The sequence below is a fragment of the Aspergillus piperis genome (assembly GCF_003184755.1).
Source record: "Aspergillus piperis CBS 112811 unplaced genomic scaffold BO85scaffold_2, whole genome shotgun sequence".
Lineage (NCBI taxonomy): Eukaryota > Fungi > Ascomycota > Eurotiomycetes > Eurotiales > Aspergillaceae > Aspergillus > Aspergillus piperis.
This window is the reverse complement of record NW_020291592.1, coordinates 775,742-800,558: the sequence shown is the minus strand read 5'-3', so window position 1 is coordinate 800,558 and position 24,817 is coordinate 775,742. Positions and strand designations below refer to the sequence as shown.

At 48.8% G+C, this 24,817-nt stretch overlaps 9 protein-coding genes across 9 annotated transcripts; 5 read left to right on the top strand and 4 right to left on the bottom strand.

Moving 5' to 3' along the window:
* Window positions 1-438: 438 nt before the first annotated feature.
* Window positions 439-3,656, top strand: BO85DRAFT_465678 (exocyst subunit SEC10). Its single transcript, XM_025662078.1, has 2 exons — window positions 439-2,765; window positions 2,826-3,656. The coding sequence occupies exons 1-2, from the start codon at window positions 585-587 to the stop codon at window positions 3,330-3,332; spliced, it is 2,688 nt and encodes an 895-aa protein (XP_025519696.1). The 5' UTR covers window positions 439-584; the 3' UTR covers window positions 3,333-3,656.
* A 738-nt stretch (window positions 3,657-4,394) lies between these two features.
* On the top strand, window positions 4,395-6,161 carry BO85DRAFT_445173 (uncharacterized protein). The gene has a single exon (XM_025659195.1). It carries the CDS (start codon window positions 4,769-4,771, stop codon window positions 5,666-5,668), a length of 900 nt encoding a protein of 299 aa, XP_025519695.1. The 5' UTR covers window positions 4,395-4,768; the 3' UTR covers window positions 5,669-6,161.
* A 694-nt stretch (window positions 6,162-6,855) lies between these two features.
* On the top strand, window positions 6,856-11,777 carry BO85DRAFT_445172 (vacuolar protein sorting/targeting protein 10). The gene is made up of 2 exons (XM_025659194.1): window positions 6,856-10,835; window positions 10,924-11,777. The coding sequence occupies exons 1-2, from the start codon at window positions 7,024-7,026 to the stop codon at window positions 11,561-11,563; spliced, it is 4,452 nt and encodes a 1,483-aa protein (XP_025519694.1). The 5' UTR covers window positions 6,856-7,023; the 3' UTR covers window positions 11,564-11,777.
* BO85DRAFT_445171 (uncharacterized protein) lies at window positions 11,773-12,476 on the bottom strand. The gene has a single exon (XM_025659193.1). It carries the CDS (start codon window positions 12,352-12,354, stop codon window positions 12,142-12,144), a length of 213 nt encoding a protein of 70 aa, XP_025519693.1. The 5' UTR covers window positions 12,355-12,476; the 3' UTR covers window positions 11,773-12,141.
* On the bottom strand, window positions 12,034-13,642 carry BO85DRAFT_445170 (cytidine deaminase). Its single transcript, XM_025659192.1, has 5 exons — window positions 13,290-13,642; window positions 13,080-13,213; window positions 12,856-12,941; window positions 12,547-12,628; window positions 12,034-12,474 (listed from the first exon to the last, which is right to left on the bottom strand). Exons 1-5 carry the CDS (start codon window positions 13,372-13,374, stop codon window positions 12,433-12,435), a joined length of 429 nt encoding a protein of 142 aa, XP_025519692.1. The 5' UTR covers window positions 13,375-13,642; the 3' UTR covers window positions 12,034-12,432.
* On the bottom strand, window positions 13,636-15,572 carry amcA (putative mitochondrial ornithine carrier protein AmcA/Ort1). Its single transcript, XM_025656724.1, has 2 exons — window positions 15,077-15,572; window positions 13,636-15,008 (listed from the first exon to the last, which is right to left on the bottom strand). Exons 1-2 carry the CDS (start codon window positions 15,185-15,187, stop codon window positions 14,130-14,132), a joined length of 990 nt encoding a protein of 329 aa, XP_025519691.1. The 5' UTR covers window positions 15,188-15,572; the 3' UTR covers window positions 13,636-14,129.
* A 182-nt stretch (window positions 15,573-15,754) lies between these two features.
* Window positions 15,755-16,777, top strand: BO85DRAFT_445168 (CGR1 family protein). Its single transcript, XM_025659191.1, has 3 exons — window positions 15,755-15,924; window positions 16,009-16,154; window positions 16,218-16,777. Exons 1-3 carry the CDS (start codon window positions 15,873-15,875, stop codon window positions 16,356-16,358), a joined length of 339 nt encoding a protein of 112 aa, XP_025519690.1. The 5' UTR covers window positions 15,755-15,872; the 3' UTR covers window positions 16,359-16,777.
* A 187-nt stretch (window positions 16,778-16,964) lies between these two features.
* Window positions 16,965-18,863, top strand: BO85DRAFT_465674 (uncharacterized protein). Its single transcript, XM_025662077.1, has 2 exons — window positions 16,965-17,684; window positions 17,741-18,863. The coding sequence occupies exons 1-2, from the start codon at window positions 17,074-17,076 to the stop codon at window positions 18,465-18,467; spliced, it is 1,338 nt and encodes a 445-aa protein (XP_025519689.1). The 5' UTR covers window positions 16,965-17,073; the 3' UTR covers window positions 18,468-18,863.
* Window positions 18,555-19,930, bottom strand: tma22 (putative RNA binding protein Tma22). Its single transcript, XM_025653877.1, has 4 exons — window positions 19,540-19,930; window positions 19,422-19,441; window positions 19,153-19,240; window positions 18,555-19,063 (listed from the first exon to the last, which is right to left on the bottom strand). The coding sequence occupies exons 1-4, from the start codon at window positions 19,601-19,603 to the stop codon at window positions 18,642-18,644; spliced, it is 594 nt and encodes a 197-aa protein (XP_025519688.1). The 5' UTR covers window positions 19,604-19,930; the 3' UTR covers window positions 18,555-18,641.
* Between the last annotated feature and the right edge of the window lie 4,887 nt (window positions 19,931-24,817).

Below are 24,817 nucleotides of genomic sequence, written 5' to 3'. Positions count from 1 at the left end.
CGATATCAGTACCAACGGCCATTCTAGCACTAGTGACTATTGGTTGATGAGAAAGACCCGGACTATGGATGCTGTGTGAAGAAATAGTACTCCTAGGTGCAGCTTAATACACCATGTTTATCTACTAGATCCCGCGGGTTTATTCGAAATATGTTCTTACTTCTCCTCGTTGGTAACACTGATAGTCATAACAGAGTGCTGAATAGTCCTACTGCACCCTAGCATACCACTACTAGGGATAGGGAGTTAGAAGAAAGATCAGATAATTAGAGCAGATATAAGGCATTCAACAAATTGAATTTAGCAGTGAGGTGGTATAATGTTTGTTTCGTCGTTCAGTAGTTAGCTTATTGAAGCTATGCAGTTATGTAATCCGCTAGACCAGAAACCCATCTATCCCGTCCTCCCGATAATGGACCACCTATCTAGTACTCCGTAGTTGGGCTGCCCCGTAATTCTTGTTGCTCTTCTCTCCGCATTCACGGCGCAATCAAGGGCATCGGTTGACGCTCACCGTGAAGTCCGGATTGCACAACAATCCATGCTGATATCAATGCAGATAGACCCGGCTTTTAGTTATAAAGATGCCGGACGATGCGTCCTCGATTACCCCACTCAACGCTGCATCTCGATCAGTGTTCCCAACAGGTCCCAGCTTCACCCTTGAGGACTTCTCAAGTCGCGACTTCATTGTCAAGGAGTTTATCGAGGCGCTGTCGGACTCCGCCATTTCGAATCGTCGTTCTACAATCACGCCTACAACCGGAAACCAACCGTTTGACCCGAAGCCACTTATCAGGACCCTTGAGCACGCACAGCGGCGCCTCGGTGAAATCTCCGGCGACCTAGAGATCAGAGAAAATGAATTGTCTGCGGCAGTTCGCAGGGCGGAGGCACAGCATTCCCAGAACCTCAATACACTGGGTAAGAAGCTAAAACAGACAATCGAGTCTTTTCAGCAGCTCGACACCTCGCTCAATGGTGCCGGGCTATCAGGTGTAGAGCTTGCCGGGGGCACCGGAAATATGGCTGTCGAGACTGGAAAGAAATTGGAGGAATTAGACCGCCAAAGACGCCGGGCGCTTGATGCCCGCTTTCTGCTCGAGTGTTGGGATGGTGTGAGCAACAGGGGCGAGCTAACGCTTCTAGAGAACCTAAGACGTTCCGGAACTGGTGAGGCCAAGGTACGGTCGGCACAGATCGCGCGGCAACTGCTTCGAATAAGTCAAAGACTCGATACCGAGAGCTGGAACGATTCGAGTGGAAGGTCCGCTGGGCTCCCCGGAATTGGAGTTATATCTGCAGACGATAACATAAATGGCAAAGGGAATGGGACCAGACGGAACACTCGTGAAATCATCGAGAAGTTTTCTGAAACTTTGGAGAATGATTTATTAAAGCAATTTGACGACTTCTACCGCAAGGCAAATTTCGAAGGCATGAAGGACTGCGCAACTGTACTTCAGGATTTCAACGGTGGTGCAAGCGTCATTGCTTTATTCGTCAACCAGCACCAGTTCTTCATCGATCGAAGCCAGCTAGTTACAGAAGAAGTAGGGGGCGATCTAGAGACGTGGGAGATGCTCGCAGACCCCGATGCTGAACCTCTGAAAGTGGAACCTAGCCTTCAGTCTTTGATCGATGAAGTCAAGGTCGTAGTGCAAGAGGAATCGGCCATCATCCGGCGAGCCTTTCCATACTATGAGCAGGTCCTCGGGAAGTTTTTGCAACGCGTGTTTCAGCAGTCTATTCAGCAAAGATTAGAAATGGTCTTGGAAAAGGCAAACAGCGTTTCGTCACTAGCATTTCTACGATCCTTACAGAGCTCTCGAAGTTACATCAGTGCTCTTGTTGATGATCTGAAAAGCCATGGGCTGACAGAACACCCGGATCCAATCTCTTCACAAACGGCTTTGGTCCTTGACCAGCAGTTGGAAGACTTGTTCGTACCTTATTTCGTTGGATCGTCATATATAGAGAGGGAGAAGAGGACACTGGAAGAACTTTATACGTCCTTGCTTTTCAAGTTCACTACTTTTCATGCACGCAGAAAAAAGGCAGCAACAACTTTCATGGCATCCCTTTCCAAATCCGGGACTGAAATGCTTTCTTCGGCTCGTGACGCATATTTGAGTCGTCTGGAGTCTTCGGAATTTCCTCCAACCCAAAGAAGATTGCTACTCCAAGTGGCAGGATTGAGAGAGTCTAGCGACCTCTCAAAACCTACTGATATTAAACTGACCGAAGAAGACGGCATCCCAAGCATATCTTCTGCAAAGCGAATGCTTAAGTGGCTTGCCGAAGCAGTTGGCAGAGGCTTAGAGCTTAGCGTTAATAGTGAAACACCCAAGGATATGCTTGCACTATTGACTCTCCTTCTTTCAGTAATGGGAGAAGGGTTCATTGAAGTGTCTCTAGATGCCGCACTGGAAGCAGCAACATCGCAAGAGTCTGGGAAAGCAGAGCCGGATTTTGCATATTTACCAGCCATTCGGAATGCTATTGGTATTGCAAACTTGATGGTTATGTGCATAAATACTTTACTCATCCCACTTGCGGCGGGTAGTATTACCATCCGGCGGGAGATGGAGAAGAAAACAAGTCTCATCACTATGCGCATAGAAGAGAAGATCAACATACTTGAGCAGAAGGTCATTGACAATACACTAACATGGACTGGCAAACTCCTGTCTGGTCAAAAGAAAAACGATTTCCGACCCAAGGAGGGGGATAGTACGGCTTGGTTGGAAAAGCTACAAACACCTGTGAGTTATGATGATAAGGTCTACTTTCAACCTCTGGCAGGCCATGCTAATCTATCTTAGACCTGTGCTACAATCTGCACATTCCTGACTCGTGTGCATAACGTGGTGAAGACATCCTTGCCGCCCAGTGGCTCCAATATTCGCCAACTGCTGACAGAAATTGCCATTGGAACGCGCACTCTCCTGCTGGATCATTTCAAACGGTTCGTTGTTAATGGGCCTGGCGGGCTTATGGTTACCAAGGATATGACGCAATATACAGACCTCCTTAAGTCCTGGGACATCGAGGAACAGGTCAAAGGACCAAGCGGTACGCTGGACGTACTGCTGGAAGTGGGCAACCTCTTCGTTATCGGCTCTGAAGCTTTACGTGAAAGAATTCGTGGTGGTACAGGGAGTGGTACTGGTGGAAGCGCTGGAAATAATACTGGAAATAGCCCAGGCCGAAGCCTCGGGGGTTCCGGCCAGACGGAAACAGGCCTTAGCGTCCAGGAGGTCAGGGCGTATGTTTCCCGCAGAGAAGATTCCAACACAGCTGCGCTGCAGAGTGTCCTTAATATTCTGTGATAGGGAACAGTGTGGACACAGCCAATAACTATGGATAATGAAGACTTGACCGTGTTAGACTCCGTACGGAGTATATCTCCAACCAGGGCTAATAGTCTATGTAGTGTACTAATATTCTTTTCCTTCCTTCTCTGTCTTCTGTTGTTCCCCCTCTCTTTCTTTTCCGGCTTAGAGGGAAAATGAAAAGGGGGACGGGCATGCCCGGCGACTTACCCCTTTACTAGTCCGGGAGCTAGTCAGCTAGTGGCAGGATTGACAATCTACTTTAGTTGATGAACTACATAATGCCATCAAGGAGGAGGGAATTAACTTGATAGTATAAATGGCGTCAGATTTTTATGCTCCAACCTATTAATCTTGTCCTTGTATATTAATTGACTAATTTACCTCCGCCGGATAGACCCTCTTCATGATTAACTGAGGAGCCTAGGCTTTGCTTCTTCGTAATTAGAGTTAAGTACAGATTTCTCCCGTATATAACTCGTGCATGTGTGTACCCGCACTACTGCGGAATAATAATGATGCCTGCATATAACTATTTTCCCCATGTGCCCCACTTGTTGATTAGCAGGAGCTAGTCCATGTATCCGAAGTTACCCTGTAGATAGTGTTGCCCATGATGAGGGTGAACCCGTTGAGCTGCTAAGGGATTCCTACTATTTTCGGCGCTATTTCGATACTATTGGAGACAATTTATACCTCCAGGATCCTTGATAGATAATTCAAATACTTGTACAAAGTCAAAGGGCTCATCCGGTAGTACTCTTCCCTCGAAGTCCAGCAACCATAGCACCACGTTTTTCGCATTAATTCCCTTACAGAGAACTGGTTGTGTAAACATGGACGTCTTTCCATTCCAGAAGAATCAGCTTACTTGCATTAAGTGCAACCCCTCACATGAGCTGAGGCGTGATGATGTTCGCGATCAGAAGCTTGACAAAGCAGAGCGCTTAGTGTAGGCTCATATATAATAGTGTCTGCATTCTTTTGTTGTTGTTTCTTTTTCTTTTTCTTTTTTATTTTATTCTTTTATGGCTTAGCTTTTCCCTGCGCGGTATAGATCGCAATGACTCGAGGATACCCTCACTATTGACTCTAGCTTTCAGGGGCTTACCCCTTCAGTTCGCTTGATAGATGCATTTCGGGCCTAACCAACACTAGTTGCCCATAGAGGCTAGATTATAACTCTGAAGGAAATTCGGAGCACATGTGTACATGCATTCAATCCCAGAGAAGCTCTCGTGGGAAATGATACTCTTTCCAAACCCTTTGTAACCCAAAACCGCCTCCTATATCACTAAGCCTGTCTTGTCGACATTCAGCCATTTCAGACGTCAAAGATCAGTCAGTCTCATATGTTAAAGACGCTGTAACATCACCTTCGGAGTACAATATTCATCTTTCACTGTTTTATCTACGAGTAATCTCACGCCGACATGGATAACCTTCCTGGTGATGTCTTGCGGTGGTTTGGTGAGGAGCATGACCTTGATCTTGCCCTCGAAAAGGATCCCACCAACTACGTCAACTCACCAATGAAGATGCCACACCAAAAACTGAAGAGACCCTGCATCAGAAGGACATTGTCTTTGACTTCTGCCACCCTTATTCGACAACCATCGTTTGCTGCTTCGCACAAGAACCACCGACATTCCAGCCAGTCTCCCGTCACGTCGTCCTTCTTAACCAACCTTCTTACTCGAGAATCTAAATCTCGTCCGCTATCGAGCCAAGCGCAAGGCGATCATAGTCTCCAATCATCCTTTTGCAGCATTGATCCGGGTGCTCAGCATTACCAGGATCCAGAAGCGCGCCTCAAACTACGACTCTACCTAGCATCCCCGCATAATTTCGACGAAGCCATCGAGTTCGGCTTTCCGGCCCCAGCGGATGAGGACACGACATCAGGGCTGCCCGGTGTACCAAAGCAGAGCCCAAAGCCCCAGAGTAGTAGGCGAAAGATATACCCAGCTGTGGCTAAGAATGCAGACCTTTTCACAGAGGCCAATGTTACTATATCAGACGCCGTACAGCCGCCCCGGCTCTTGGAGCATCCCATCTCAGACAAGCATATCTCACCGAGTAAAACGCAACAATCTTGTTCAGGCGATAAGGGCATTGGCAAGCGGCTTGATCCAAACAATCGCGAAATGACACTGAAGATGACGTTGACACGACCAGATCTTCGAACAAGCTCCTGGGAGGCCGTTTCACCGGTTACTCCGGTGTCTACCGAGTCATCTTCAGCAGAAGGAGACCCACAAACTCGCAATGCTGATGAGAATATACGACACAAAATGAAAAATGTGTGGTGCAAGCTTAGGGTATGGAAATAGGGCTGGATTTGCAGATGAAATGTATGTTATGAATGAGTATGTCATATCGTTACCTTTTTAATGGCTCATCTATTGTAGTCTTCTTTTACTGTGCTTTATGATATGTCATGTTCTATCCAGTTTGCTTGGTGAGCTACTGCTGCCTCCTTTCGAGAGGACCATTGGCATTGGAGTATGGCTATCCTCTCATTTATATAGATTCAAGGCTGCTGTGGCCCTTCCCTGGGTTACAATGATGCAAGGTACTGCTCGCCTATACCAACAAGCATAGTATAAGATACTATTACTGTTGTGCCTCGCCGCCAATCGCTTCTCCACATTGGTTCAAGTATTTCGTATCTATGCTCGTTATGCTCGTTAATGTACGAGCTTAGCCTCCTTGTACCAGTAATCCCACATCCCCGCTTGTACGAGATGCGCGCGATCTAACTTGCACCCTAACTAGTATTGGTGACAGGCCAGTAACAACCTAAATTATACGCCAAGACAGTGGGTTATTGACTCACTGTAAGCACATCCCCATAATCAAAGTGCAGGAAAGTCATGTGCTAATATCACGGTTTTTATATATATATTAGAATTGAGTCACTAGGGATTGTCGGACTGTATGCAGTTTATGGTTCCCTATGGCACAAATGTCATCTCATAAGAAAAACCTTATTAGTTATACTTTGGTATTCGAATATGATCGGAATATGGCAGTAAGCCAAATTCTGGTTGCACCAGCAGACTCGGAGATCCTCGCTGCGATGACAGTCTTTGCTATACCTTGCTCCCCAAATTAGGAACTACGACCTGCCTAGCACAAAGTGAGAAGAGGACCGCTAGAAGCTAGGACCTTATGATGGTTTCAATAGATTACTTGTTCAAAAGAAAGAAGGTGCTAGATACCGTGACATTAGGAAGGCCACTAAATGGCTCCAAGTAAGTTCATATTGTATTATAGTTGTAGGAATGGTGGTCGAGTGTCGCATGGTTCCAGGAAATGAATTAACGTTTTCGAAGACCCCGGATCCGGCCAATTCTGGGTCAGGGTTCATCCACTCCATACGTCAAGCGCGCGCGCGCCCGGCTGAAACCGAGGTCTAGACGTGCTGCGATAAGCATGCTGACCACGTGACCGTGGGAGCTTCCCTGCGGCCACGCAGCTGCAGCGATCACCGAGACAATATTCCCTGCTTGCTCATCAACCGGAACGTCCTCGGCCTCAGACTACCTATTCACAAAAGATACATAATATACTTGATTTGCATCAACTGTGCTTTTCAGCAGAATCTTCTATTCAAAGCAATCATCCGGCCACATTTGCCGGTTATCAGCTCTTACGCCCTTCAAATGTGTTGTACTTCACGGCCATGATCTTTCGATGGCTCGTGCTGGTGAGCTGCCTTTTGGTGGCTCTTATTCCCCAGCAAAGCTCTGCGAAGAAATCCGATCAACCGAAGGTCACGGCGACTAAGCTTGAACATGAACCCTTTTCTCTCTTCTATTTCGAGGACTCAGAAACTGTTCTTATGAGTCTGAAGAATGGAGACTTCAAGCAGTCTTTCAACGGGGGGGAGGATTGGGATGACGTGGTTAGCAGCGAGGATGGTAGTGTGGCACAACCAGTGGTTTTCATACGACAGCACCCGTTCGACAAGAATAAGGCTTATGCTCTCGGTTTTAACGGACATCACTTGGTCACAACGGATCAGGCCAAGACGTGGAGATCGTTCGATATAGGCGACCAGCCGGCCTTACAGCACTCGCCCCTTGTTTTTCATGGTTGGGACTCGAGTAAGGTCATATACCAAAGCGAAGAATGTGCCGGGTTTTTCTGCATTGTGAGGTCGTACTACACGACTGATGATTTCAAGACCGTTAGGCTGTTGCGGGAGAGTGCGGCAGGGTGCTCCTGGGCAGTTGGGCACCCTCACTTCGCTGAAGATTTGAATATGAACCAGGAGTTGAAGGACAGATCACTATGCGTCGTTCCTGGGTTGAAGGTGCCCTTTGGACACGCCAACCGCTTGGTATACTCGGATGATTACTTCGTCAGTAACATTGAAGGCACAGAGGTGAACTTACATGAGGGCCGGCCTGTCTCCGGTGTTATTAGCACAGCCGCTGTCAAGAAGTTCATTGTGGCCGCCGTCAAATCCAAGGGAACAGAAGAGCTTGCCTTGTTTGTGACAACGGATACGAATACCTGGCACCGAGCCGAATTCGATGGGCATCGGGTAGAGCAGGACGCGTATACAATGTTGGAGAGCACCAACTATAGCCTGCAGGTAGACGTCCTGACTAGCCCATCCAGCAACATGGGTGTCCTATTCACTTCCAATTCGAACGGTACATTCTTCAGCCGCAATATTGAACACACCAATCGCGATATGGAAGGAACCGTCGACTTCGAAAAGATTGCTGGCATTCAAGGCATAGTTTTGGTCAATACGGTGAAAAACCCGAAAGAGGTTGAGTCCGGGCAAGCGAAAAAGGTCATCAGCAGAATAAGTTTCGACGATGGGCGAAGTTTCCAACCTCTCAAGGTTGGTGAAAAGAATTTACATCTACATTCCGTGACTACCTTCGCCAATATCGGCCGGGTCTTTTCCAGTCCAGCACCAGGATTAGTCATGGGAATTGGCAATACAGGTGATCACCTTCAGAAATACACCGACGGCGATCTTTATATTTCGGATGATGCTGGTGTGACCTGGCGTCATGCTCTTGACGGGCCGCATAAGTACGAGTTTGGCGACCAAGGAGCTGTGGTTATGGCAATCAGCGATAAGGGCAAATCCAACAAGATTAGCTTTTCTCTTGACCATGGCAAGGAATGGGAATCGGTGGAGCTTGAACATAAAATATATCCTACCATGGTCACTACGACACCAGACTCCACGAGCCTAAGGTTTCTACTAGTCGGCAAGCAAAACGAGGAAAGCGGGTACATTGTCTATTCCATTGACTTCAAGGGATTGCATGAGCGGAAATGCGAAGAAGATGACTTCGAGAAGTGGCCAGCTAGACTAGACGAAAATGGCGAGCCAGACTGCTTGATGGGTCACAAACAATTCTTCCGCCGCAGGAAGGCGAATGCTGACTGCTTCGTGGATGAGGAGTTCAAAGATCCGCAGCCAATTATGGAACCATGCAAATGTACGGCAGAAGACTTCGAATGTGAGTTCAAAGGCAGCGAGGACGGAAAGAGTTGTATCCCGGCCTTACTGCCAACGCCCCCAGAAGGGTGCAAAAACCCCGATGATACCTTCATGGGACCATCTGGTTGGAGACTGATACCAGGTGACACTTGCATCCGTGATGGCGGCAAGAATTTGGATCACGATATTGAGTGGCGTTGCAAGGATGCAGGCAATGTGCCCACATCTGGCGAGATCAGCGTGGAAAAACAATACTTTGACGCAAGGCAATTCAGTGCTTACTATTATCTAGAACGCCAGTCAAGCAGTTCTGGTAATGACGAGACGATTGTTATGCTCACCAGTGAACGTGCGCTCTATGTATCACATGATCATGGGAAGACATGGAAGCAGCCACTGAAAGGAGAAGCAATCAACAGAATCGTTCCTCACCCATATAACAGTGATGGTGCTTTCTTCTTGACAGACGGTGCTGAAGGCTTTTGGACTGTTGACCGTGGCCAGTCATTCAAGCCTTTCGATGCACCAGCGCCTCCAACTGAGGAACGCCTTCCAACCCTTACGTTCCATCCTCAGTACCAAGACTGGTTGATCTGGACAGGGGCCGCTGATTGCGGATCTGGTGATTGTCACTCCAACGCCTACATCAGTAAAAACCGCGGGGACAATTGGGAGCTGCTGCAACGCTATGTTCAAAAGTGTGAATTCGAAAGCAGGGAAGGCCGTGAAGATAGCACGAACCTCATATTCTGCGAGCAATTCGAGAATGAGAACAAGAACAACCGACTACAACTCATATCCAGTGAGAACTGGTTTTCAGACTCGAAGGTTCATTTCAGAGATGTCACCAACTATGCCACTATGTCTGAGTTCATTGTTGTGGCTTCAAGAAATCCAGAAAAGCCCGAATCTTTGGTGGCGAGCAGCAGCGTCGATGGTAAGACATTTGCGGAGGCAAAATTTCCTCCCAATGTCAATGTCCCTGTCCAAATGGCATATACCGTTCTGGAAAGTTCTACTCACGCCGTTTTCCTGCATGTTACAGTAAGTAACTCGGAAGGGGCCGAGTACGGATCGATTATCAAGAGTAATAGCAACGGAACTTCCTATGTGCTCAGCCTTGGTGCGGTGAATCGAAATTTCCGGGGGTATGTTGACTTTGAGAAGATGCAAGGCATAGAAGGCGTGGCAGTTGCCAACGTTGTCAGTAACGTGAACAAGCTGTCAAATGGGGAGCCGAAAAAGTTAAGGACAATGATTACCCACAACGATGGAGGGCAATGGACCTTGCTTTCTCCCCCAAGTAAGGATGCAGAGGGCAAGGACTTTGGGTGTTCTGTTGAAGGAGAAGGCGTTCCTGGCTGTTCGCTCCACCTTCACGGCTATACAGAACGCAGGGATGAGCGGGACACTTTCTCGTCCAGTTCAGCAATCGGCTTGATGCTCGGAGTCGGTAATGTTGGTGACCACCTCGGTGGCGAAGACGAGGCCGATACGTTCATAACCCGGGATGCTGGCTTCACATGGAAGTCCGTCAAGAAGGGCAGGTACATCTGGGAGTTTGGTGATGCCGGCTCTTTGATTGTAATCGTGCCTGAGTCGAAGCCCACCAAAACTCTTTACTACAGTCTTGACGAGGGTGACACGTGGTTAGAATTTGTCTTCTCAGACGTGGAGATGCAGATCGATGATATCTCCACAGTACCATCCGACACTTCCAAGAGTTTTCTTCTCTGGGGCAAAGAGCTTAAATCGGATTACCGAGATAAGCTCGCAACAGTAAGCGTTGACTTCAGTGGGCTCCGTTCCTCTTCGTGCAAGTTGGACGAGAATAAAGCTGAGAGCCATGATTATTACCTCTGGGAACCAAAACATCCGTTCCAGGACGATAATTGCCTGTTTGGCCATGTTGAGCAGTATCATCGGAAGAAACAGTCAGCTCAATGTTGGAACGACTGGCGTGAGCCTCATGTTCACAGCATCGGAGAGAACTGCCCCTGCACGAGGGCTGATTTTGAATGGTAAGTAGTCTTCGTCAACCGCCTTCCCTTAGTTTTCATTAGCGCTACTTCTTACCTGTAAATGGTGCAATTGCTGATTCGGAGGCAGTGACTACAACTACGAGCCCCAGAGTGATGGCAGCTGTGCTCTTGTTCAAGGACTCGCTCCTCCTGATACCATGGCTGTATGCAGAGAAGACCCTGATGCATATGAATACTGGGAACCCTCAGGATATCGGCGTCTCCCTCAATCAACGTGTCAGGGTGGACGTGAAATGGATCATATTGTTTCCAAGCCTTGCCCCAACAGAGAGGAAGAGTACAAGAAGAAGCATGGGATTAGCGGGGTTGGTCTATTCTTCGCGATCGTCATCCCTATTGCTGTAGCAAGCGCTGTCGGTTATTATGGCTATACTAGGTGGGACGGCAAGTTTGGCCAGATTCGGCTCGGGGAGAATGTTGGTACCTCCCAGGGTCTGCTTTCGCGAGATTCTCTTCTCATCACCGTCCCGGTTGCCATAATTGCGGGTGCGGTGGCCGTCATCAAGGCGCTCCCACTGTTAGCCACAAGTCTTTGGCGAAGCGCGAGTGGATATGTGCGCCTAGGACGCAACCGGGGTTACTCAAGGCCTTATGCGTCTCGCGGATCATTTGCCGCCAGGCGCGGCGACTATACTGGTGTTGTTGACGACGAGGATGAGCTTCTTGGCGTGGAAGATCTCGAAGCGGATGAAGAGGAAGAGCTGTAATAATAAGCTCTTCCTGACATCTGTCCGTCAACCGTGTCGGGTCCATGAGGTTATGTTTTATTATGAGAACGTCATGTATTGAAATGTGTCTCCATGTGCGCATTTTTCGCGTCCCCCGTCTTTATCTTTCTTATTCTAATCGCCTATATAATGTGCGTGCCATAGAGGTGAAGTAGAATCAGTGCTAATGGGTATCTTGCAATTTTTTTCTGGAGTTTACGAAGTCATACCAATTCGGGAACTGCCCAAACAACTCGAGCCATAACATTTTAGACGTAGCATGACATGATAATCTACGGAGACAGCTTTATCCCATAAGCCGTGCAGGGACTTCGTTTAGCTTGCATGTCATGGTACAAACTGAGACATCGACCCCTCAAAGAAGTAAGAGTTTAACCTGGATATTCTTGCTTGCCCTCATATGAGAGGTGCTGATTACGACGACTCTCTAATTAGAAGGCGATTGTATATGATGGAAGCCTGAATAGCCCCTTCGATTCATATGAGCATATTATTTTACCTTGTCCTGCGCGTACGTTTGCGTCAAAAGAGCAGCACCGTACATTTTGGATGCTCAATCATAACATAAGGAGAGCGTAGCTCAGCATCATAATCATCATCTGTCTCTCCCAGGGACCAACTACCCTGGGTAGTTCAACCACCAACCACAAACACCCTTTCCCGCGGTGACTTCCAACGAATGCACCGAGCACAGTAGCGCCGACAGGCAACAGCAACAACAACAAACAGGACTTGGAAAGAAAGAATGAATCACCCACCCGCTTACACATGCCAGTCACCCTGCTTTACTCCACAATAGCAACCAATGGGTAATTAAGCAAATCAAACATAGTGACATGATGCAATGCTCAATGAGTGAAATCACTCGGGCCAAACGAGTTCGGCAGGAGCTGCAATACGAGCAAAACCAGTTGTCAGCCACTGATTCAGAACAGAATGGATGGATTGGTCAGATATATTACCTCTCCCATTGTAGTAAGAGTATAATTACCCTCACCGTCGTACATAAAAATGGGGAATTCGGGGGTGGTAAATTCGCTCATACTGAGAGACACGAATCATTGTTAGTTAGCAAGTAAGTACGTACGTTCGTAACTTGTTGTTGTCGCATTATTGTGATGAGGGAATTATAGAACTCCCCGGGTAGCCAATCATTTCAGTTTGCTTGCCTTCTTTTTTTCGCGCAAGCTATTTGCGGGTACAGCACGAAAAATCGGAAAACTAGGCGCCAGGGGATAGAGAGACAGAGAGAGACAAGAGAGGGTACGTACAACTGTCTACACATGCCGCATGGCGAAGCGGGAGGTTTGATGTCACTTGCGACAGCAATGGCTTTGAAGTTGCGATGCCCGGCCACCTGCAAAGCAGTCCGACGAAGTAAGCAAAAATGCATGAGTGATTTTCTTCAGTTCATTTTCGACATGTGCAAGGTACAGCAAGTAGACACGGAGATAAAATTGAAAAAAGAAAAAGAGGTGTAGAGTTGACAGCTTACAATGGCATTTCCAAACGCTACTCGCTCCGCACAAGTTCCAACGGGATAAGAGGCATTTTCAACATTGGCGCCTTGGACGAATTCACCCGACTCGGTCAGAATGCATGCGCCAACACGGAACTTTGAGTAGGGACCTGTTGGTGTCGCATTAGTTAATTCTAGATATATGCCATGGCAGCTTTTGGGTTAGGGGAAGACAGGTGGACTTACAGTATGCGGTGTCCTTGGCGGCGATGGCCTTGGTGGAGAGCGTTTCGAGCTCTTGGGCAGAGAGGTGGTCGGCAGCGTGGACCATGTTTTCTCCTTGTCTAGCTGGATGGCTGGATGGGTCTATTCCCAAGAATGAAAAGTCAAATGAAGTTGACAGGTGGCGGGTAGATAGATATACGGATGGATGTAGTAGTAGTAGTTACTGCGCGGGGAAGAGGTCATCTGCACCGGAAGAAACGCCCGTTGTGGTTGTTGTTCATGATTCCACAACCCCTCTCTTATCGCAAAGATTGACTTGTCTCAGTGTGACTCACGATAATGTTGATAACACGGATAACCAAGAATTATCTATATTAAATCTTCAATTTTTATCTAATCTAGATGCTTTTCTGTAACCTCGGCTGCCAGTGTTTCAAGGGTGTATCGACTCCCACCCGATGTTATCCATGATGTCATCACTAAAGTAATCGCCAATTGCCTTTTCGGGATCCCCGCACACACGTCTATATCAACAATGAAATAGAGTAAAAAAAACATCAAAACAAGATGAAAATATATAAGATTCATAAGCATGAAATAATCATGGACAGTAAACAAAAAGAATATTGTAAATAGATCAACACTCCATTTTCTTCTTCGCACCAATACCAGATTGATGGTCTCAAAAGAAGATGTTGGAATCTAACTCGGAACATGACTGTAGGTATCATACGAAAGCGCCTCAACCGGAAAGTGTATAAACAAGAAGCATCCGACGAACGTCGGGAAGCGAGAGAGTAAAAAGATATAGGGCAAGAGTTGGAGAAGAAAAGAGAATGTGGGGTAGAAGGAAGCTGAGAATTAGGCAAAATGATTCCGTAGTCCCTCATAGACGGTGAAGATGAAGGCGGAGCTGGGGGCAGATCGAGCGCAGGTGATGCCACAGCCTCGGTACAGAGCCCTTAGTCCTTGCTGTCTCCACAAGGCTTTTGCAACTCCCCAGAATGTCTGTCGTTTGCCGTTGTACGCTCCTCGCGTAACATCCTCTGTTTGCATGCGCGATTTGATCGTATCGGCAGGATAGAAGAGAAAATTGTAGCTCACGCCTGCTGCAGCACCTGCAATCATCTTCTGGTAGATAGGAATGGAATCAGAAGATGTTCCATCTTCCTTGAGCTCTGCAGATGGGGCACGGTATGCGCGGAACAGTGCAGACACCCCCTCATAGCCACCGAACCATGCAGCGCCGCCACCAGTCTCGCGAATAAGTGTTCCCAACTGTCCGCGCCAAAAGCCAAGGAGACCGTCTTGACGGAAGACAGTGGCTATCAGAGTCAATGGACCAGGGGGGGTTCCGCCAGACGCCGTAACGGGGACTTGCATCTTGCACTTGATAAGCTCAACCGGGGTAAGTGCAAGGGAGGTAATAGATCCTGACGCAGCGCCGCTGAACACCAGTGCCGAGAAAGGGAGGTCATCGGCAGAGGAGTAGACAGTGGCCTTCAATATATCTTGGATCAGACGGTAGCTGAAGAACAAGCAGCTGTTCTCAATGGCAGCACCTGCCATGGGAGCGCTAATGCCCCGGTAGAGCCCACGTAGGCCATCTGCTTGGAAGGATTGACGGAAGCAATCCAAGGGGCCTTTGTATCTGAGAGGAAGATGATCCGGTTGAGATTGGAGCCGCACTTTGACTGTATCAAAAGGGTACTCGATCACTTTGCCTGCCATTCCTGCAGCCTAGTGGGGTCAAACGTCAGTATCATGTTCACGTCCACAAGGGCTGGGCACGACGGTTAATAACTTACCGACCCAAACACGATATCTTTAAAGGCCTCAAGGCCCTGGTTGGGCGGAAGTGTAGGCAACTCCATTGAAATATCATCATTGATTGCTATCGCATGTTCGGCGGCCGCCATCAGGGAAAAGGTTGAATGAGCAGTCGAGCTCGGGTTATACGACAGGACTTGGACGGGTGTATGCAAGGAGAGAGACACAGTGGGGGGTAAAGGGATAGACGAGTCTTATCGAGAGAGCATTGTAGTTTCGCGAGCTGTTCGAGGGAGAGAACGGTCTAAAGGGTATTTAAAGACTTTCAGAGTGATGGGGCGGTGTGGTGACTCGACGAGGGGTTTTGCTTGGAGGTGTGCCCGAACCACGCGCGATAAATTAAGAGAGAGCGAACATCGCTTGCCAGTAAAACGGAACACGAGCCCAAAAGGCCAAGGGGGCAGGGGAAATCGGGATATGAGCGATGGGTGGGGTGGGTAGACCTCGCGGCGGTTGGCTGATTGCGGCGAGTGCTGCAACTAGTTGAGTGTGATCCGTCAGACTTCTCGCCGACAAATCCCTCAATTCCATGCCAGACGGGGCCCGGCGCACCACTTCTGCCGAGATCCGGTTATCTGATCGGTCTAAGATAACTTTTTCCTCAAAACTCGGAGGCCCCGAAAAAAAAAAGAGGGCAGCGGAGAGCTAAGAGAATTCCATCATCATCCCGTCTGGAATCTCTCTTTTCTTTTACTCTTCTTTCACATCCCAACACAACCCCCCCTCCTTTTTGGTCGATCGGCTCGTTTGGCTCTGCCTACTCTCGGTCCGATCATGTCTTCCGCACCTTCAGCTGCTGCCCCCATTAAGGGCATGCGGAAAAATGGTATGAAATTAGCTACCCCACTTTTTTTTTCCCTGGCCTTCGAAAATAACTGTTGCTAATGCCTTTCGCTTCTCGGACCCGCAGGAAAAAACTGGCATGATACCAAGAAGCCGTTCCGCCCTACTTCGGGCATGACCTCCTACGCTAAGCGACTGGAAGCACGCAAGCACCATGAAGCCGTGAAGGAACACGAGAAAGAGTTGAAGGAAGAAAAGGAGGCAGAGAGACAGGTGGGATCCAGCCTATGACATGTCTTACAAAAGAGATTGTTAATCTTGCTGACAATTACCTAGGCGCATATCCAAAGAATCAAGGATCGTCGAGCCGCTAAGGAGGAGAAAGAACGTTATGAGAAGATGGCCGAGAAAATGCACCGCAAGCGAGTCGAGCGCCTGAAGCGCCGCGAAAAGCGCAACAAGTTGCTGAACTCTTGATTGCCGTCGGCTCTGGTCCTTCTTCCCTTCTTTATTCTCCCAGCTTCATTTCTTTTTCTACCGTTTCTTATTTCGTCTTGTCTGTTGATCACTAACCCGTCTACATCTCGTTCGAGTGGTGGCTGATGTACCCCCACGCCGTAAACTTTCTGTATCATTCACCTTCACACCATGTTTCCTTTCTTGCCGGGTTTGGGAATTACGGCCGATTGATGGCTACTGTTTCATGACAAGTGGAGTTCGCTGGCGACCGTGGAGTTAGAAACCAACCTTTCAGAATAGTATATACTACAATGGATACACCGAACTATCTACATGGTTCCTGACCTATCCATGACAACACATCACAATAATGTACAGAAAAGCTGTGTTACTTTACACGTCAAAGAAAAAGCGCAGACTGTTTTTACTTTCATACATCAGAATGCTCGGAGTAGTCAAATCCCAATGGAAGTAAGTATATATTCCGAGTCCTGCTGATCCTTTGCGGGATCAGGGGCCGATACCTTCGATCGGCCAGCGCATGGATCAGCGCTTGGCATCACGTTCAACCACGTTGTGTTTCACCTCTGCTAGCGAGTCGTACGACCGATGGAAAAACATCTTCAGAAACCGACCGCCCAGGTTGACCAACGCGTTGAGCAGTGTTATCCGGGTCAGGGCGTGCTAAGGAAAGTGGAGAGGGTTCACTTGACCTGGATCCTTCCTGCCCGCCATGGTTTCCCAACCGTCCAAACAGCTGTCCGCGTCTTACCCACCGGCCCATGGCTCTGGAGCCGCCGGAAGCCAGAAACCAGCACCACCACCACCCAGCTTGCAGCCCTCCAGTGCCACCAGCGACTATAGCGGAAGTCTTCAACTCGGCCAGAATCACCATGGTCGCGAAGTATCTCAACCTCCCGGTCTGACTGGCGAGAAGCATCACCACCAACTTCTAACCTTCGACGCTCCCCGTCCAGATCGCGTTAAGTCTAAATCCCGTTCGAAGCACAAGCACAAGCACAGTAAATCCGGCGACTTTCGGTTTCCCCGAAGAATGAACAACCTCGCCTCGTCCGCTGGTTCTCGAGGTCTTCTGCCAACATGGTCTGGTAGCAAGGAAAAGGATAACGATACCGACGATGGTTTGCTTAGACCCATAACGCAGGAGACAACCTGGTCGCGCTGGAGCTCGGATTCCACCGCAGCCTTGGGTAGTGGGAGCCGAAAGGGCAGTTTACTTGATGTCATTGACCCGAGCAACAAACTTGGTCCCATCAGGCGTCAAGAGATACGTTCGATGGAAGACCTGGAGCAAGTAAAGAGTAAGAGAAAACAAGGGGAGGAGTAAGTCGATTGTTGTCCGTTCGCATATGGGATGGTTTTGACTGGTTTGATGATAGATATTTACGGTCTGCCCTGTCAATGATCGGGACCCTTGCAACGGATATCACCCGTAGACTGGATTATACGTACTACAACCTTCTGGAGAAGATTGCCGCATTGAATTCGACCATCGCATCATTCCAGGAGCTTTCTAGTTCTACTTCTGCCCTTTTTGACGACTTCCAGCGGGAGACATCGGGCTTGGATAAGGAAATCCGGAAACAGATGGGGGAATTGAAAGAGTTTCAACCCCAATTAGAGAGGATTAAGACATTGGAAGATCGCATGAAGACGGGGCGACAGAGGGCCGAGGGGCTTAACAGTCGACTCGAGGCAATGCGCCATGAAATTGATCGTTGGGACAAGAAAGAACTAGAATGGCAGTCACGAGTTAATCGGCGCCTTCGGATCTTCTGGACTGTGGTGGTAGCTGGCGTGCTCGCAGTTCTTCTCGCTGTTGCGATACAAAATTGGCCGACTACGACGAGTCCAGACCCTTCTGGATTACCTTCGCAAGCATTGTTTCTAACAAACTCGTCGCATGCTCTACCACCAGAGAATGGCCATGAAGCAGTCTCAGATAGCCCGAGGGAAGCATGGCCGCGATCTCTGCGGAATCTCCCTTCTCGTCATCATACTCGTCCCTCTGGGGGATCAGTTCCCGTCGTAGCCACGGCTACTAGAGATGATACTAATGTCAGGACTACTCATCCAGACCCACTGACAATATTTGATGAGCTATGAGCGCGCTGGATCTTTCTATTTCCGAGACTCAGGACAACTTTCAAGGCCAGCCTCGAGACTGTCATATCTCCGTTGGTCTAATATGTAAACCATAAATAATGTCATGATACCCATAGTGTCCCCCCAGCATAGCATTTTTGTACATTATGCATTCATAGGCCCGTCAACTACACCTCAGGGCGCTTCGGCCGCCTTCTTCTTCTTCTTATCCTCGATGAGCTCGATATTGGCCTCCGGGATCTCCTTCCCGTACACCTCGAGCAGCCATTCCTTAACATCCTCACTCACATCACCCTGCACGGTAATCTCCTCAGTACCACCCGCAGACCTAGTCATCGAAGAGCCAGTAGCAAACTTCTTGCCCAGGTCCTTGGCGATCTTCTTATTCTCCAACCCATATATATCCAAGCCCGTGATAACGGTCACATGTTTCCGCTTGTTCCGCTCAACCCGCTTAATCTGTACCTTGGACGCCGCCTTCCGCTCAGCATCGCGCGCCTCAGCCGCAGCAGCCTTGGCCTCCTTCTTCGCCGCATCCTTAGCTGCGCGCTCCCGAGCCGATACCGACAATGTAGCGAGGTTGGAGTTGAGGGCTTCTGCATAGCACAAATAGGTCGCAAGTTAGCGACTGATCTCAAAGACCCGGGAGGTGGGCGAAGGGGGGAGTAGAAAAAAATTAACGAACCCTCAGAATATAACGACTGGTACATGTCCGGATGGGCTTCCTTCAACCAGTCCTCGCATTTCTTGGCCGTGCCGCCGAATTCACAGTACTAATCGATTTCGAAATTAATGTTAGCTGGCTGCCCCACACGACCTTTTGGGTGGTATAGATAATATAATGCTGGAACGAGCAGAGGTGGGGGAGAGAGGGGGAGGGGGGGGGGGTTATTCTCGAAGATGAAGACGGGAAGCTTGGGTTCGAATGCATGGGGTGTGTCTATGTATGCGTACCTCCGGAGGCAATGTGCAAACTATCCATAGTAGAAGATTCAGTTAGCTATTAGATATTCTCTCTTGAAAACATCACTACCAAAGCGATAGCAGAGACCAAAGAAGAGAGACGACTTACCTCCACAGTAAACAACATGCTTAGCCTGCGATTCAGCAGGAGCCGATTGGGCGACTTCGGCCATTGTAATATATCCAGGGATATAAAAATAGACGTATAGAGGTATGAGGGGTAGAGATTCAAGATATTATGGATTCGATATATCTGGACACAAAATCTCGTTCGCGCGGTATTAGGTAGGCCCCTCCCGCCGCCGCTGTCGACCGCCCTCTGAATGAGCGCGGGGTCGGGTCTGGATGTACGTATTTCCCGCTGGGTTGCGGTTTGGTTTTGGAAGCTAGGCTGTTTTGGGTAGATACCTATCTATGTTATCTGTCTGTCATGTGATTTATGCTATGTTCATATCGTATGAAGAAGGCTTAGGTTTGGTTTTGTTGTGTGGGTTATTGAATAGGGTTGAATATAGGAGGATGTGATTATTGCTTCTGTTTATTTGGGAGCAGACTACTATACTAATTTGCTGGGCTGGCGGGATCCTGGTATGTTATGCCTCGTATTGGAAGACTGAAGCTGGTTATGATGCATTATTCTCTGGCTAGAATCTTCTGTTATTGTCTAATGTGATGTCTGTATGAGGACTGGACTCATTTGAATGCTTTTGGATGGTTCGGTTGGTAGGCTATTCTTTAGATATTTCAGTTCACGCGCTGTAGCAGAGGGGGGAGGAGGGTACGTGTACGCTGATATCGTAAGTGAGTACCTCCTGGGCTTGCTTTTGTTAGGCCAGTCTAGAAGCTGCAGTCAGTTGAACCTGGCATTTTTTGCATGATGTTTTGCCACACGGGTTGAAGTTGTCCATCCCGTCAACTCTATCGTGCACCAACTCGGTATGAATTGGGAACTGACAGTGGCGATCAAGAGCCGTCAAGCAAACATGCCCCCTGTCATGACGCTCGATGTTAACGCCACTGAAGTGGCGCTGCATGCAACCTTTGAGCAGTCGAAAACATGATAGACCTTCGAGAACGACACATTTCAGCCTTCGGGCATGCGGCATCTAATTCCACTGTACTCAAATGTAAGAGGCAAACAATGTGTATTGGGAAGAATCGAAGGCAAAGCAAAGCATTGTTAACGCACACGCATGCAGATAACAAAGCAGGGACTGGATCTGAAGACATGCTTCATGTCTGGACGACGATTGGTGATCGAAGAGCTCCGTGAGGCCGGACTGGCCAGCATAGTTTATGCATGAGTGACTTGGCATGGCCACATTCCGTCAATTGTTGGAATGGAAGATTAGAGTGGCTGATTTTGCCGCGTTTCATACTGCGGGCCTGCAGAGGCCAGGTCTCGAAAGGCAATTCAGTCAAGCAAGTTGTGAGCGAACCGGTAGTGGCGTTTACCATTTTTTTTTCCCGCGTCAAGCATATTGTAATATGACGAGCGTGTGATTGCAGACGCCACCTCACGTATCATTCCATCATGCCAGCTTAAGATAATTAAGTGAAGGAGTGAGGAGCAGAGAAGCAATGTATGCCAAACCGAAACAAAAGGTATGGCGTATTAATGCCCTGGTGAGAAGCAGCGTCGAAGGCTGACCGGCGTGACAGTCGACATACAGTGCGCCATAGCTATGATGCTCGCACACCAAGCGAATGCTAGCGGGCAAGAAATTTACTTGCCTGATACTAAGACTAATGCTCCGTTGCTCCTCGTTCTAGACCACCGAGATGCCGCAGAGATTCAAACCTAAACCTAACAGTCGCTAGCGTATTTGGTTATCCAGCAGGATGGCAATCCGCGCGAGCAAAGTCACTTCGTCCGTAGCTAGACGCTGTCTCTCCGACTTAGCGAAGAACTAGTGAGGTTTGCGCAGGGCCAGATAGATCAGACCGTCTGTCAAGTAATGAGCTAACGGGCCCAATCGGTTTGGCACTCTGCCCCTCATATCCTCTTCCAATGAGCAGTTGCGGCCAATCCAGTAGCCTCGGAGCCCACGAAAGGGCCCGACGGTCATACCAGGGCCATACGGGTGCACGGGCACCGGCTGTTTTCAAGACACGTCAGTGAAATTGCCTCGTCGCTAATTCCATCGGCGCCTTCACGGAGCAGGTATATCGCTTCGGTTACGCCAGTCTCGCGTCCGAGAAACTCCCGGGGCAGCGCACCCGACGAGCTAAATGCCACGTTGAAATAATTTCTGCTGTAAAGCTGCCAATACGTGTGAGAACAAAAGAAAGCGAAAGCATACGGGAAGCAGACCTGGGGGGATAGTGTATGGGACCCCGCGTTTGAAAGCGGGCTAGAATGATCGACGGCGGCCTGGCCTGAACGTATCTCTCCGGTTGGTGTTGGATAGTCGGGGTTGTCCGTGGCTCCTCCTGTGAGTATTGGCCTAAATATAGCTGTTCTGATAGGCCCTGATAGGCGATTTAATCCCTCCAGTTCGGTTCCCTGGGTCCAAACCAATCTCGATCATCTAGATTGGGCCTGTCAGCTCTTTAGGTTCTCAAGCGACGTAAGTGTTGATAAGGGGAAGATGGAACCCAGAGGTCCATGATGAGTAGGACAAGGATGTCTAGCCAATCGTAACGGACGTAGATGATGGCATGCGGACAACGAGGGACGGTCTATGCAGTAGTACCTAGGGGGTCCAACATGTCCCATATGCAAGCGTGGCTGATTGTTGCTTGATCGCTGAGTACCGCATGCGGCGGTTGACCGAAGAGAAACGTCAAAATACCCCTCGTGGGAAGGTCCTTGCGCTCACGACGTACGTACCACAATCTGCTATCCTAGCCATCAGTTGTCTGACATGCATCGAGCCGCCTTACGGGTTTCTTTTGACGCCAATCTTAATTACAAGATTGTTTCGCCCCCACTTGATTTTGAGAGATGAGGGGCTGTTCGCTTGCACGTTCGACCACGCCACAGGAGAGATGTGCAGATAGGAACGGACATGGCTGGGACGCTAGTCAGAAGGAGGCTGCGGACGAGTGTCTGGAAACAAGACGGTAGCTAGTCTTGTAGATATTCCTAGTGCACATTTGAGTGTCCGGAAACGGGCACTAAGGGCGGATCAACGGACCCAAGTCCTGAGAGGTTGACGCGAGAAAGGAAGTACTTTGGCCATCCAATGAGTTAGTTAGCTCTGGCGTTTTGTCAGTCAGCATTCAGCGACATTTAGATCGAAGCTTCTCGTGGCCCTGATAAGCAAGCCAATTGAAAGGAAAACCAGCATGACATCATGAATTACTAGGCTTTAGAAAACTTCCTATTCCTTCCAAATCTTATCGAGGATGGCAAGACGAAGGGAACGAAGACATAGATTGCCCAAGACAAAACCCGTATAGTAGCAATAGCTCCGGTGAACGTTTCTGCTAGACGCTCGGATCCACGTGCTCCGCCGCAGACAGGAGAGACCTGCGTGCTTAGTGTTTTGTCCAGCCCTCACTCTAACTAGCACCCTAGCTATCTACCTAGTTTAGTCTAGTCAAGTCTGTGTCCTACTATGCTTCGAGAGAGCAAACATACATGTGACAGGAGTGACCTAACGGACTGGGCTTAACGTGTCAAGGTGGTTAGCAAGAGCATCCACTTTGTCCTCTAGAGATATAGTGGCACTGGTCGGACAGTGGTAGTACAGGGCACTAACTTGAAACTGGAAATTGAACTATACTTTGGAGAACAAACATTGCTGTCAGCGTGGTAGGTGCGCAGTGCTCGTTCAAAGCGTATGCAAAGCAACCGCACCAAAACATCCGTGCATCCCGTTAAGACAATGGAAGAAGGTAGTAATCGGCAAGATGACACGACTATCCGGAAGCTTCCAGCATCCCGTGTTATCCCGAGACTACGTACTTGTCGGCTGGGAACTTGGACATGTTACCTCCCGGAGGGCAGCCACGGGGCACTCCTCAATTTGCAAATTAAAGCAGTATACATTTGTATAATTGTAGTCAAGTGAAAGAGGAGACACAGCTAAAGGCTGGCTTCTACTGTGAAGATTATGATTAGTAGATAAATAGTAGATACAGTTCTGGGTGGATCGGTCATTCATCGGGAAGAGAAGGGGGAAATGGATCTTCTCCTGCTTTGCGGGTGCCCCGGAATGAACGAAGCAACGGTCGCGCATTGGCTTGCCGAGAATCTGGGATCTGGACTTCAACAGACCGTGCGGAGGTTTCCCCAGAAATCCAAACAGGCAGGAGGAGTGACCGACAAACTCTCGGGTTCTTTGTTCTGCTTCACCTTATCAATATCACATCATTCTCTCTCCCAAGGGATACTGCGGGAATGAAAAGCCGGTGGGTCTGATACTCGACGCATTCGTGGAGGAAACAAACTGAATCCCTAACTACTCTGCTCCGTGTTTCTGGCCTGGGAATGAGATTATGATGATGTTCACGCTAGCTGCCATGCCCCCGTCTAGTCTAGTTTAGTGACTGGGTAAGGCCATTGATCTGTCATCTCGGGCCATGGGGAGGTAGCAGTTAGTAAGTAATTTATCGCACGTCCCTCCCGCACAGCTCCAAACCGGATGTTAGGAAGAGACCTCACTACAGTGCATAATTAGCGCGTCTTGGGGGTTTCGGAGTCCTTCTAGACTCCGGTCGCAGTACGTAAAGTCCGTCGATGATTGGTATGCGGCTAAGGTAGAGATCGGAGGCTTTGTCTAGGATACATAGCTCGGTCCCTGATAGCCAGGTAGTAATTTAGCTAGCTAGGCAGCTCAGTATGGATATATAGTAGATAATACGAGGGAGACTGTACTATGGACGACAGGTAAAGGACATTGCTTCATGAGGCTGGCTCTGGATCGTCGATGTTCGGGTGTCAAGACTGGTCTAACCCCACCTCAAGGAGGGCCAATGGCGGGCTGCGAAATGCTTAATGTGACCCACACTCATGCACCACGAGAGTTACACCATTCCAGTGCCGACCAATCAGCAATGAGCCAGAATACATGCACTAGACAGGAAAGAGTAAAAGTTGCTGGAGACTAGACCGACATGTCTTAGCGCAACTGCTTCGTCCCCACCCGGCCGGTTTTCCATTCGAGGTACCGTCGTCATGATTCACTTTGCGAGCATTTGGTTCTTTGGTGGCAAACAAGATCGAAAAAAGCACCGGACAGATTCTTCTGTGCTGGTTCAACCTTGTTTGATGCCCTCCTTGGGAGGTACCCGTTCCTAGGTACTGTGCACTGCTTGATACGAAGGAGAGGGGGGGAAGAGGGGGGTTGGAAATATCCTCGTACTTCTTTCTTAACCCACGCGTACGTCAATCGTAATCAATTCTCCAACAAATCCTCCTTCCGCCAAGCCATCGACGC

Coding starts and splice junctions, on each gene's coding strand:
- BO85DRAFT_465674 (XM_025662077.1), top strand. CDS start 17,074: ATGGTTTCCCAACCGTCCAAACAGCTGTCCGCGTCTTACCCACCGGCC. Junction 17,685..17,740: donor AAGAGAAAACAAGGGGAGGA/GTAAGTCGATTG, acceptor GTTTGATGATAG/ATATTTACGGTCTGCCCTGT.
- BO85DRAFT_445168 (XM_025659191.1), top strand. CDS start 15,873: ATGTCTTCCGCACCTTCAGCTGCTGCCCCCATTAAGGGCATGCGGAAA. Junction 15,925..16,008: donor TAAGGGCATGCGGAAAAATG/GTATGAAATTAG, acceptor TCGGACCCGCAG/GAAAAAACTGGCATGATACC. Junction 16,155..16,217: donor AAAAGGAGGCAGAGAGACAG/GTGGGATCCAGC, acceptor ACAATTACCTAG/GCGCATATCCAAAGAATCAA.
- BO85DRAFT_445172 (XM_025659194.1), top strand. CDS start 7,024: ATGATCTTTCGATGGCTCGTGCTGGTGAGCTGCCTTTTGGTGGCTCTT. Junction 10,836..10,923: donor ACGAGGGCTGATTTTGAATG/GTAAGTAGTCTT, acceptor ATTCGGAGGCAG/TGACTACAACTACGAGCCCC.
- BO85DRAFT_465678 (XM_025662078.1), top strand. CDS start 585: ATGCCGGACGATGCGTCCTCGATTACCCCACTCAACGCTGCATCTCGA. Junction 2,766..2,825: donor TGGAAAAGCTACAAACACCT/GTGAGTTATGAT, acceptor AATCTATCTTAG/ACCTGTGCTACAATCTGCAC.
- amcA (XM_025656724.1), bottom strand. CDS start 15,187: ATGGCGGCCGCCGAACATGCGATAGCAATCAATGATGATATTTCAATG. Junction 15,009..15,076: donor AAGATATCGTGTTTGGGTCG/GTAAGTTATTAA, acceptor TGACCCCACTAG/GCTGCAGGAATGGCAGGCAA.
- BO85DRAFT_445171 (XM_025659193.1), bottom strand. CDS start 12,354: ATGTGTAAGCGGGTGGGTGATTCATTCTTTCTTTCCAAGTCCTGTTTG.
- BO85DRAFT_445173 (XM_025659195.1), top strand. CDS start 4,769: ATGGATAACCTTCCTGGTGATGTCTTGCGGTGGTTTGGTGAGGAGCAT.
- BO85DRAFT_445170 (XM_025659192.1), bottom strand. CDS start 13,374: ATGGTCCACGCTGCCGACCACCTCTCTGCCCAAGAGCTCGAAACGCTC. Junction 12,942..13,079: donor TAGCGTTTGGAAATGCCATT/GTAAGCTGTCAA, acceptor ACTGCTTTGCAG/GTGGCCGGGCATCGCAACTT. Junction 12,475..12,546: donor CTCTTACTACAATGGGAGAG/GTAATATATCTG, acceptor CTCGTATTGCAG/CTCCTGCCGAACTCGTTTGG.
- tma22 (XM_025653877.1), bottom strand. CDS start 19,603: ATGGCCGAAGTCGCCCAATCGGCTCCTGCTGAATCGCAGGCTAAGCAT. Junction 19,241..19,421: donor TTTGCACATTGCCTCCGGAG/GTACGCATACAT, acceptor GAAATCGATTAG/TACTGTGAATTCGGCGGCAC. Junction 19,064..19,152: donor CCAGTCGTTATATTCTGAGG/GTTCGTTAATTT, acceptor TGTGCTATGCAG/AAGCCCTCAACTCCAACCTC.